Source organism: Xenopus laevis, chromosome 1S, assembly GCF_017654675.1.
Source record: "Xenopus laevis strain J_2021 chromosome 1S, Xenopus_laevis_v10.1, whole genome shotgun sequence".
Lineage (NCBI taxonomy): Eukaryota > Metazoa > Chordata > Amphibia > Anura > Pipidae > Xenopus > Xenopus laevis.
Window position 1 is genome coordinate 150,586,657 of NC_054372.1, and position 12,917 is coordinate 150,599,573.

The following is a 12,917-nucleotide window of genomic DNA, read 5'->3' on the forward strand; positions in this document are numbered from 1 at the left end:
ATCTATCTGAAAACAACTAGTTGTTTGAAGGTGAACCGGCCCTTTTAAACAATTCTTGAGAACATGGTATATCTTCCCTTTAAATGTCTTGTCCTGTTTCAACTTTCATTAATAACTTGCTTCACAGTTACATAAAACACACACTTAACAGCAGCTTCTATGACACACAAGCATTTCATGTTTGTAACATCACAGTTTTTCTTTTAATAAATGCATAAGTTCTTTCTTAACACATATATATATATATATATATATATATATATATATAATATATATATATATATATATATATATATATATATATATATATATATATATATAAAAATACAAAATTGTCCTTTGAATTGTTTGGCTAAGACCTTTTTGTTCCAAAATAATGTTATTTTTTCTACGTAAGTAATCCCTTACCAACAAGGAAATTTGAATACAATATGAATATGATGACGCAATATCAAAAACGAATGGACATTTTTTGCAATCATGTTGATTTTATGGGAGGGGCACAGTTTATACTGAAAACCCCGTGCCTTCCTCACATGAAGGACTAGAATGCTCTCTGCAAAAGCCCATTGGACCTATGCTTGCAGACAGTTTTTGCCTTGGCACTAATAGGATTTAATATTAAAAATTGTATAAATGCAAGCAAGCAATATGTATCCATTCGTGCAATGCACCAGCACACAATACACTGAAGGCACTTCCTGCAACAAGGACTTTTTTTTTCCTCTTTTAAAGCGCAACATTCCTTAGCAAAATGGCAACACCTATATCCAATATATAGTTACTGCATTTATATATATACACATGCACAAGCTATGCACAGCATTGAGAGAGCACTCCAGTGACTTAATTACTGCATGCAGTAGAATAATGTAATTAGCTCCTCTGCATGCTACAGTGTCATTCATGCAAAATAATTTGCTGCTTATCCGTAAACAGTAAATAAAGCAAATAAAACTAATGTGTTCATTAAGTACAAAACTTAGCATGCCGGAATTGAAACTATTAGCAGGAGGTCTCTTCCCCACTATATTTGAGACAACTCCTGGTTCTGAGGGTCAGATTTATCAAGGGTCAAATTGAAAATTCAAATTCGAAATTTGGATGTTCGAGTGTTTTTTTATGGTCAAAACTGTCAAATTCCACTAGGGAGTTATTCAAATTCAATTCTAGTTTTTCAAAAAATTTGAATTCGATTTTCGAGATTTATCATACTCTGGCCATTTAAGAACTCGAAATTCAACTATTTGGCAAATAAGACTTGCCAAATTGCTGTATAAGTCAATGGGAGACATCCAGGGATCAATTCGGAGAAAATAAAAAACTTGAATTGAGATTTTTAAATTCGAATCAAATTCGATTCGCGTTTTCGGGTCGATTTATTATTTTTTTTTGATAACTTTCAATTGGTTGAATTTCAAGTTCATGGGAGTTTTTAAAGACTCGCATGAATTTGAAATTTGACCTTTGATAAATGTGCCTCTGAATGAATAGTGGGCAAACCAGCACTCTCAGGCAGTTAAAACAGTCTACATCATTTATGGTCCCTAACCTTGCTCTTTAACAGCAACGAGGGAGCACAACTGGGTTTGTATGTCCCTGTAGAAATATATGCATGGCCTGCAGGTAGTGCCTAGACAAGGAACTACATAGCAAAGAACAGAATCTTTGGTGGATAGAGTGTGAGGAGACAATCCTCACACTCTAGTTGCAGATTGAGCATACTCAGAGAAGATAGGAAAACCCCTGTAAATAATTTCTGCCTCATATTGCACAGACACTCTTGTTACAAAGTCTTAGTTCAGAGCAGAGATCTTTAACCACTGGACCTTGTGTTTTGAATACAGCCTAAGACAGAAACATTGGCCTATCCAATGACAATGCTATTTCATGCATAATGAACTGGGGACTGTACTGGGTCCCCCCTGTGATCCAACTGATCCTGAAGTTGAGCCAGCTCTGCTAATTCATTCAGCTCCTGGAACTGACGGTCAGTTTTATGGCTGACTAATGATCTGTAAAAGTGAACAGCAAACACTATGAAAACTAATCCAAATGGGACCATGATCGCTGTGGAGGTAATGGCAGCTGCTTGGCCAGAGCTAACAGCAGAAGTTTCATTGGAAGATATCTTTGGACTGTTCACTGGTAGAAATTTTACCCAACAAAGAAGAACGACTTCTGCCAGGAACAGGAGCGTCCCAATGACGGTGGAAAACGCCCAGGCCAATTCGATGTGATGATGCATACGTTCATGAGGCGACTCTTTCACAGAATTGAGATTATGTACGTTGCTCACTGCTTCTATGTTGGGGAGAATGCAGGTGCTTACCATGAGTGCAAACAAATGGACAGCAACCAGAACAGTGGTACAGGCGCTGAATGCAATAAGAAGTCCAGGAGGGTAGGCATGATTTGGTTCTAGCTGAACTTCCACCATTGCCACCTATAAAGAGAAAGGAAATAATTTGGGAGACAGACAATAAGTATACCAGACAGATGTGCAGGCCTGAAAGCATCTAGCTATGAAAGAATCTAACAAATAAGCAAAATTCCACTCATTTATAAAGTGCATGATATACCACATACATGAACAGTGTGTATCAGTTCATTGGAGATATTGTGAAGATTGAGGCAAATTGGGTTTCAGCTAAACAGAACCCAAAACTGATGCTAGAAATTCAGTAGAAAATTCTGTTTTAATACAGGCAGATCTTGTGTCAAGAAACAAGATTTGTTGATAAAGCGCATTCAGCATTCCAGCTGAGCTGGAGAAAATTCACCTCCCCAAGGGCAACGACACATGGCACTTTGTCAGTATTGGAATTGCCACATATAAAACTTTCCCCCATATGTAATAAAATGCACTAAGTTTGCCCAGAGGCAGTAACACAGAGCAACCAATAAGATATTTGCTTCTAAACAGGTGATCAGTAAATCCTACCTGCTGATTGGTTGCTATGGGTTACTGCTCCAGAGCAAACTTAGTGCCTTTTACTACATAACCCCGTTCATGTGAGTTCACAAGATTGCTGAATGTAAATGTGGATACAGTGATTCCAATACAGACGTATGGAAAGGTTTGCCCAGACTCTAGTCAAGAGGATTTTTGGAGAGATTTCATGTGGGTGACAAATCATACCCTTTGTTATTGCTCTAAAATTGTCGAGATATTTAGGAATGTCTAGTTTTTAAGTGTCTAGTAAAATGATTAGTGGCAAACACAAGAAATTTACAGCCTTTGGTATAATGATTAGGACTAATGAACATTCCAAACAATAAATTTGCAGCAAAGCAGCAGAAAGAGTAAGATCGAATACTTCTAAAACGTAACAGGTCTTTATATGTTATGGTTTTTTAATCTGAATTCCTGCTTCATTCACTGAACATAACAACCTGGTCATTTGATATTTTTCAAAATAAAATGTGACAAAAGATGGGCAGATTTAACAAAGTAGGAATGTTTAAAGTAGGGATGCACCGAATCCAGGATTCAGTTTGTGATTCGCCTTTTTCAGCAGGATTCAGATTCAACAGAATCCTTCGGTCCGGCCGAACCCGAATCCTAATTTGCATATGCAAATTAGAGACTGGGAGGGAAACCACGTGACTTTTTGTCAGAGAATGAGGAAGTAAAAAATGTTTTCCCACCGCCAATAAGAATATGCAAATTAGGATTCAGATTCGGTATTTGGCCGAATCTTTCGAGAAGGATTCGGGGGTTCGGCCAAATCCAAAATAGTGGATTCGGTGCATCCCTATTTTAAAGGGATCTATGGTAAAGATATTATATAAGCGTCATACAAATTATACATCATTTTAATAAGATAATCTTCACTATTAACATTATTTTGGATTGTTCACCTTCAAACACATTTTTCAGTTCAGTTGGTTTTAGATAGTTCACCAGGAATAAAGACCTTTCCCCCCCCCAATTACTTTGTGTTTTCTGTTTTTTGACTGTTTTTCTTATACACACAGTAACATAGCTACATAGTAAGTCGGTTAAAAAAAAAAAAAAAAAAAAAAAAGACATGCCCATCAACTTCAACCTTATAACTCTATTTTAACCTGCCTAACTTCTAGTTCAGGGGTCAGCAAACTTTAGTATGAGAAGAGCCATTTTGCCCCCTCTTCCACTAAAGAAAAATAGTCTGGAGCCGCAAAACATAACACAGCTTATAAACTTTTAAAGTTTTAACCTTTTCTTAATTTTAATTGTTACAACAACAGAATACAGCAAACAGAAGTGCATGTGTAGGCCTACTTTGATATAAATTAAACACTGAATAGCCCTATTAAATGCTAGTGTCCTCATCTGTTTAATGTGACTTCTGTTTCTGAAGCTGCATGCTGAATTTCCCTGTCTTGTCTTGTGTGTGTGACCACGGTAAGGACCAGAAAGAATCAACTTGCTGCTGCTCGGTCTTGCCTGTCACTCATGGGACGTCTATACAGTAGTGATGTGCGGGCCGACCCGATACCCGCGGGACCCACGGGTCGGGGTAGACCTCGCACTGCTCCTCGCGGGTGGCAGGCGGGTGCTGGTTGAGCCACCTTCAAATAACGGCTTCCGACTTCCTGTTTTATAGTCTTGCATCAGCTCGGCCCGCCCCTTTTGTGATGTCATCGGTGGGGCAGGGCGACGCGGGTCAATAAAATGACCCCGGAATCACGGGTGCGGGCTGGAGCAGGGCGGGTTAGGGTCGGGTGCGGGTCAGGAAAAGCCTGACCCGCACATCACTACTATACAGCCCTTGCAGCTGCTGGCGGCTTCCTGAGTGTGCGACCACGGTAAGCTAACTGTAAGCTTACCACTGAAGAAGCCAACAGCAAGTGTGAGGGCTGTATAGACAACGTGGCAGGTAAAGCCGAAAGACCAAGCCGCAGCAAACAGGATGAAAAGCCGCATTAGGCTCTGGAGCCGCAGGTAGCCTACCCCTATTCTAGTTGATTCAGAGGAAGGCTGTTTTAAATTGATACATTTAGTTGATACATTTTGTCCCTGCTGAGCAGAATTCCACGAGTTTCATTAAAGGCAGCTGTAAGAATTGATACAATAGTTGCCAATATTCCACAGATGCTACTGAGAAATGTATCAACTAAATGTAGCAGATTGTTACAGTTCAGATGCTCCTGGATCACTTAGCTGCCAGACTGAAACACTAGAGATACGAACATTAAACTACATTCAATTTTGGAAAAACAGTAAAATGAAAGATAAAAAGCAACTTAAAAAAAGTCTTTGTTTATGGTGAACAATCTGAAAACAACTGAACTGAAAAAAGTGTTTGGAAGATGAACAACCCCTGTAAAGATCTTTCTTCATTCATGAATCAGCATTCAATGGACATTAAGGGGCACATTTACTAAGGGTCGAATTTCAAAGTGCTAAAACTTCGAAATTCGACCATCGAATTTCAAAAATTCGATAGTCAAAGTTTTTTTTGTTTGAATTTAGCCGTTTTTGATAGAATTAAAATCAATCGAACGATTTTCAAAAGAAAAACTTCGACTTCTAAAAATTTAACCAAATATTGGCTATAGGTTCTAGGAGGTCCCCGTAGGCTAACATAGCTATTCGGCAGGTTTAAGGTGGCGAATTCAACGTTTTTTTAAAGAGACAGTACTTCGATTTTCGAATGGTTGAATATTTGAAGTTTTTTCAATTCAAATCGAATTTTGGCCTATTCGATGGTCGAAGTACCAAAAAATTACTATTATCTAAGTTTTTGAATTCGAAAATTCACTTTGAACCTTAGTAAATGTGCCCCTAAGTCTAACACATTACTGGGGGGGGGGGGGGGGAAGTCCCTTTGCCTAGAAGATATATTAGATCTAACACTATCATAATAACTTGACACAAAGCTGAATTAAGAGAGACAGGAATTGGGTTTGAGGCAGTAATTTATAAAGGTAGCTCTTATACATTTACTAGGCGGGGGAATGCAAGTTTTCATGATTTCTGAAAACAAGTGACTAACCCCTATGCTTATTGCTGAGAGAAATCAGGAGAGATACATAGCTTCAACTGACAACATTGTATATATGTATTGGGTACATTTTACAGAAATGAACAAAAATGTATGGGAAAAATAACTTTAGATGAAAGAAGTATTTTGGCTAAAGCCTTAAATTAAACCCCAGAGCTAATCCTCACTATGGATCTGTCCTAATCTATTAATACTTGCATTTCATAATCCTAAAGTATGCAGAAGCTTAACACAGAGAGCTAGGTCTGGAACGTCCAACAACACCCAAAAAACAAAACTGTCTGCAGAAAGAACACAATGTAAGAAATGTAGCTCAAAACCCAACAAGCATCAAAGACTTAGAAACAGAAAGGAGGAAGCTTGTAATAAAACATGTATGTATTGTATAGTCTACCCATATTACACGTGTCTCCAGTTAGGTGCAGAGGTACATTTCTCAGAGGGAGAGTACATTTTGGCTGGGTGTGGGTTAGAATACTCAAAGAAAGCAATTTTGCTGTGTGAAAGGGATGCATTTCCAGAAATAAAAAAGGGAAAACCCCAAATCTCTCTCCAACCTGCCTCATGGCAGAATCAGCACCTGTTACACTGTGGGTTGTAGATACTTAGCTTGAAGAACAAGTGAAGATGGTTTATATCAACACTGTCCAGCTGGAAGCCTACATGACAGATGTTTCTCTCCAAGACATTTGTATGCCCCCTGCCTACCTATGGGCTCCACATACTGTGGGGTATGATATCCTTAATGTTTTTTTTATATAATTCAGCTCATGAACATGTAGTAAGTCAGCTAACTGGCCTATTACATAGAGAAGGGTGAACTGCATTTATAGCACAAAGCAATATTTTGCCTAAAGACTGGTATTAACTGTTATGGGGAAGGTGGGGACATGTCACTATGTTGAGATCAATGCACTATTATGATGTTATAACTTTGTCACATTCTGATCCTTCCAATGTTGGATACTTTTATCGTCATCCTCCTGTACACCCCCCCCTGAAACGATTTTTTTTTATTTTTGGTGAAGCAATAAATGGGGCAAGCTCCCTAACTGCATAATTTGAGTGTGTGGCTCCGTGTATTCATGGATACTTTTTAAAATAAACTATTAGACTGCATACTGCAGAAGTAGGGAAACTGCTACCTGCTTAAAAGACACCTGTTGCCAAAATATAACAGTAGTTTTATTTTAAATGCCCCCTATCAGGCTAGGCCATCAGCATCGGAAGGGAGCTCCCAATTCGAGTGGCTATGTTGGGGCACACGCATGTGCATAATAAATGTGGATGGCTCCGGTAGCTGGCAATTAGAAAAAACAAAAAAAACTACTGTTTCCACCATCCGGAGTGTGGGCTCTATTTAGCCCACACCTTTGGTTGGGGATAATATATTTTGGCAACAGGTGTCCTTTAAGAAGAACTGAGGCAGAACATGACAAGTTTGTATGTGTATCGCAGGTGGTTTGTTTGAGCTAAGGCTACATTCATTCAACTTCTGCCAATGCTTTTGCAGACGCCCCTGCATCTGTTCTGCATAAAAACACAACTCACATCTACAACTGCCTGATTGCACATATATCTTAATAACAAGCTCTAAAAGAGATTACCAAAATCTGTTACAGTTAATGAATAAAAAGAAATAAAGCCAAAAAACATTGCATGTATTTAAAACAAAGCTGTCCCATATATCCAGTATATTACACGTTGAGGTGTGGTTCATTATAAAAAAAATAAAAATGCCATGTAAATTGGTCTGGGAAGCCTTAAGGAAAGTTAATGACCATAAATTATCTTGGAGAGCGACATTCAAACAGTAAATATTCCAAAACAAACCCTTTAAAAGCAATGCAATTTGAACTCACCATTCCGCTGTTAATCAGCTGAGCACACAGTTTCAGCAGTCCAGCAGTCGTGTACTTGAGAGACAGTGCTGTAGACTTTATGACTACAGCAAACAAATAGTTATAATAGTTTTCTTCTGACTCTTTGCAGATTTAAAAAGGGGGTCATCTAAAAACATACTCTATCGGGCTACAAACGTGTTGTCATTGCTACTTTGTTTTACTCATCTTTCCATTCAGGCCCTCTCCTATTCATATTCCAATCTCTTATTCAAATCAATGCATGGTTGCTAGGGTAATTTGAAGCCTAACAACCAGATTGCTTAAATTGCAAACTGGAGAGCTGCTGAATAAAAAACTAAATAACTCAATAACCACAAATAATAAAAAATGAGGATCAATTGCAAGTTGTCTCAGAATATCACTCTCTACACCATATTACAAGTTCATTAAAAGGTGAAAAACCTCTTTAAGCAATTATTTTTTCTACCATTATAATTAATTCAAACAGATTCCGGCAAAATACAAGCAGTATATAATTAACAGGATATTAATGGCTCGTGAATTATATCCTTATTAATGGTGCTTATTGATGCAACGTGTGTATTACAATACATAATGCACTCCTGTTTTATATGGTAATGGAAATGCCCTGGCTGGAATTCAAACTAGCACCCAAGTGCTGCAAGGTAGCAATGCCAAACTCTAAGCAGATTTAAGGAATAGATTAAAAACGAATATGTCTGACTGATTGCAGGATTGCTGATGCAAATGTAAAGCTATGATGAGGTTCATATTTTGGATTCTATACTTTATAGGATCGATTGTAAATTTTGTGCAAAACTGCATGTGAGAAGTAGCATCTCCAAGTGCTCTTGAGAGCTGTCAGATCTAATCTCCTATACCACACAACACTCACATGCAAACTGAGATCTTCAGAATATCTAGGGTATGTACATAGGAAATAGGAGGGTCCATTTGTGGTACCCACTGAGTGCACTTTACATTGAAGCAGTAACACAAATATTAGAAGTCTGCGCTACAAACACTTAGAATGTCAAGTATTGACCCTGAATCTTCGAGGTTAACTGAACAGTCATGCATTGCTGCATCCCTATGTGCAGACATAAACTGCAGTAAGCACAACATAATAAAACCCTTTGAACCTGTCATTATAGTACCAACCTTTAGGTCTTTGGTAATTTAGATAAGGAATGATAAGGAAAACAGTGATCATGTCTAATTTTCCGTTATAAAGGCAACTAGACCTGTACGAACACACAGGTTAGAGATAACATTATGTCCATCGTGAACAGGAGTGTACCGCACATAGCCCTCATTTAGTCCCTCAAAATCTTTCTGAAATATGGATCACCATTCTTTGAATTTGCTAAAAAACAAATAAACATAAAGTAAACCCAATAGTATTGGTTTGCCACCAATGCGGATTCATGCACCTTAGTAGTTACCATCAAGTACAAGGTATTGTTTTATTGCTACAAAGAAAAGGAAATCATTATAAAAAAAAAATTATATACATATAAAGATATGGGCTACTTGTCGTCAACTATAATCTTTCTTTATTAAATTCCTGTTGTGTTTGGGGGGGGGGGAAATAAAAATAAAACACTCATCAAGTTATGGAAGTGTGAATTTGTACCTCTGCAGAGACAGTTCTAACCAAGGTGGAACTCGGGTACAAAGTTAGTGGGAGTCAATATCTCTACAATGTGTGAAATATTCTCTGTGACTTCAGCTGTCAGAGCAACAAGGAGGGTTGGTGCAGCCATGGAACAAGGGCTCAAAAGTAGCAGAAAGAGTGGTGAATATCCTGTACATGGCAGCCTTATAATACACACAAGCTTTGAATATTTTGTAAATTATATCCTTATAAACGGTGAGTTCTGATGTCATCAGTTATAAACGGTGAGTTCTGATGTCATTTCTGTCACACCACTCACTGAAACATGTGTATTATAATAAATAAAGTACCCCCAGTCGCAAAATACGAGGCTATTAGAAGTTACCTCGGAGTTCCATGAGCTGTAATGAAACTCCACGGTAACTTATAAGATCCTTATATTTTACAGTAGGGGGTACTTTATTCACGGTCTATCTGTCCAACTGCGGCGCAATAATACTGAGGAGCAGTGACAGGTCGCACATAACAGGGTAATGTCAGTATGTGAGCAGTATATGAGCAGTATATAGAGACTATACACACAGGGGGCTGCTGCTAGACACAAGACGGGGCTATTATTAGCGGGGAGCACGTGACAGCGAGTACAGGACATGTGAGGGGACAGCCGCGGCTACAAATAGGGCAGAGCAACTCACCATGGCGAAGCCGGAAAGCAGCGCCGAAGTTCGGCTTGAGGCTTTGAGCTTGGCCCGGCTCAGGTAGAGCTTCCTCCAGGACAGCGCCTGCATTGAGTGCTCGTTCAGACTCATGAGCTCCACGTAACTCCGGCTAATCCACTCCGGGTAGGACACCTCCTCCTGCAGCTGTTTGGAGCACGGGCGGGATTTAGTTTCCACTCCGCACTCAGGGTACATTGGCCCTCCGCCTTATTAAGTAAATCTCCTACGCCTCATTTCACGCTTAAAGCCACCGCCTCCCCCGCGCCGCACTAGTTCCTACTTCCCTGGAATAAAGAAAGCTGCGCGTCACAAGCAACAGAATAAAGGCCCCTTCAAAGAGGCGAGGCTATTTCAAGGAGGAAATCAAGCCCTTCCCCTCTATCAAATGACTGGTCACGTTCTTCCGCCAACCTTAGTGTAACTGGGCCCTTGTTCCGCCAACCAGTGCCTGATTGGCTGGCAAGGCGCTTCTCTTATATTAACGTAGCGGCTCTATTAGTGGCTGGAACAGGTGTCAAAGGCCTTTTTAGTGGGTGGGACGATCCAATAGTTGCTACGAGACGACTTTTTCTCATGATAGGAGCGCAAAAGAGAGGGTGGGATGTTGGGTGCGTGTGAAAAAGAAACATTCCGTCTATCACCCACTCCTCGATGCAGCTGTAAAAGTGCAGGCTTCATGCAGCACCAGTCATAACAAATAAAGACGCGAGCTCGCTTGACGCATGTGCATACCTCCCAACATTTTGGAAGTAAAAAGAGGGACAACATTTTTTTTCACACGTAGAACAGCGAAAAAATTTGAGCACACCCCTTTCTGTGGCCACACCCCCTAATTACCATGTTCATTTTACAAAACTTGGCAGGTTATGAAAGTTTGAAAATATTTCTCCTTATCTAAACTGTTTTTTTGTGTCGCAAAATTGTTACAAAGTATCTTATTTGCACCTGTTAGCTGTTCTGTGCTCTCTGCTAAAAGCCAATTAAGTGAGAAACTTTGTTTCTTTTTCTGGCTGTTCAGTGCAGAGAAAAGAGGGACTTTCCAGTACAAATGAGGGACTGCGGGTTGAGCTGTCAAAAGAGGGACTGTCCCTCCGAAAAAGAGACAGTTGGGAGGTATGCATGTGTACTAGGCAGTCCCCGTGACCGACCAAAATATCTATGGTAAAGGTTCCCGACTGTCAGGAAATGTCTAATTCACTGTAGCCAGCAAACCCATGGTAGCTGCTAGTTCCAGATTGATAAGAGGCCGTGGAACGTCTCCGTCACGTGACATTTGTTGCGTATTCGGCGCCTTCTTCATATGGTGGGCTTCACAGTGATTGCCTAGAGAAGAGCGCTGCCACAGTCCTCCACTGACTGACTATTAGCTTGTGCTGGGTAACATTAGGGTTTTTTTTTCTTGGGGTAGGATTTTATTATGCCCCTATGCTCCCTTTCTGTGTCACCTGCCTGCCCTCTGCCTCCTCTGTGTTCCATCCATGCCCTGCCTGCCCTATGCTCCCTCTCTGTGTCACCTGCCTGCCCTCTGCCCCCTCTGTGTTCCATGCCCTGCCTGCCCTTTGCCTCTTCTGTGTTCCATGCCCTGCCTGCCCTATGCTCCCTTTCTGTGTCACCTGTCTGCCAGCCCTCTGCCCCTCTGTGTTCCATGCTCTGCCCCCTCTGTGTTCCATGCCATGCCTGCCTTATGCTTCTTCTCTGTGTCACCTGGTTGCCCTATGCTCCTTCTATGTTCCATGCCCTGCCTGCCCTCTGCCCCCTCTGTGTTCCATCCATGCCCTGCCTGCCCTATGCTCCCTTTCTGTGTCACCTGCCTGCCCTATGCTCCCCCTGTGTTTCCTCACAGACCATGCAAAGCTAATGTTTTGATAAAAAAAATAGAGATGACAAGGTTTTGCAGCTGTCATATATACAGACCTAAACAAAACATGATTGAATGCTCTAAGTGCAAAATGTGGTTCCATTTCCCATGTGTGAAAAAGCAAAAACATGACCAGTGTGTTACTACAAATCGAAAGTTCTACTGTGATAATTGTCAACAGTAGCAGACTCATCAACAACGGTTTTCTTAATTTTTAATAGCACTTTTTAAAAAGTACGGATAAGGTTGTAAAATCATAGTTTCCCAAAGGTTCCCAAACCTTTTCATATGACTGTATTGCCATAGGGCATCAGTTTGTTTTTTGTCCCTTGGTGCTTTGGTGCCTAAGGTATTCAAGTTGTTTAAAAGTACACCAAGTTTTTGGGGGAAAACTTGAATTTAACTTGATGTTATTGTTAAAAGGGACCTCTGGTTCATATAACAATCCCCCAAAATCTTTTATTTTAAAACAATACATTTCTTAATAGGATTTTTCTATATTTTTTCATAATATTGCTCTTAAAATTAGCTGTAATCCTTGTGTTGCACTTAGACAAGTGTTTTGTTTGTTTGTATGATTGTTTATTTGTCACTTCCCCATGTGATTGAAATGTAAGCTTTGTATGGTGACAGACTTTACCCTTCGTTTAGAAAGTACCTGTTTGCGCTAGACAGACTTGGTGTCACATGACACATGTTACAGAGAATTTTATGTTGACAAAGGTAATAAACAGTTTTGCTCATTATTATCGGTATTTGTTCATTTCTTTTGTTTTTTATTAATACAGATAAGGCAAATGTCTCCAGGTGCTTTCCAGCATAATAAAATAGGTATTTAATTATCAATATTTAATAATCAATATG

General features: G+C 39.7%; 1 protein-coding gene across 1 annotated transcript; it reads right to left on the reverse strand.

Annotated features, from left to right (window-relative positions):
• Positions 1–919: 919 nt before the first annotated feature.
• On the reverse strand, positions 920–10,477 carry orai2.S (ORAI calcium release-activated calcium modulator 2 S homeolog; the record flags this gene model as incomplete). The annotated part of the gene is given in 2 exon segments (NM_001096017.1): positions 920–2,446; positions 10,172–10,477. Coding segments are annotated over 2 exon segments (777 nt in total). The 5' UTR covers positions 10,391–10,477.
• Between the last annotated feature and the right edge of the window lie 2,440 nt (positions 10,478–12,917).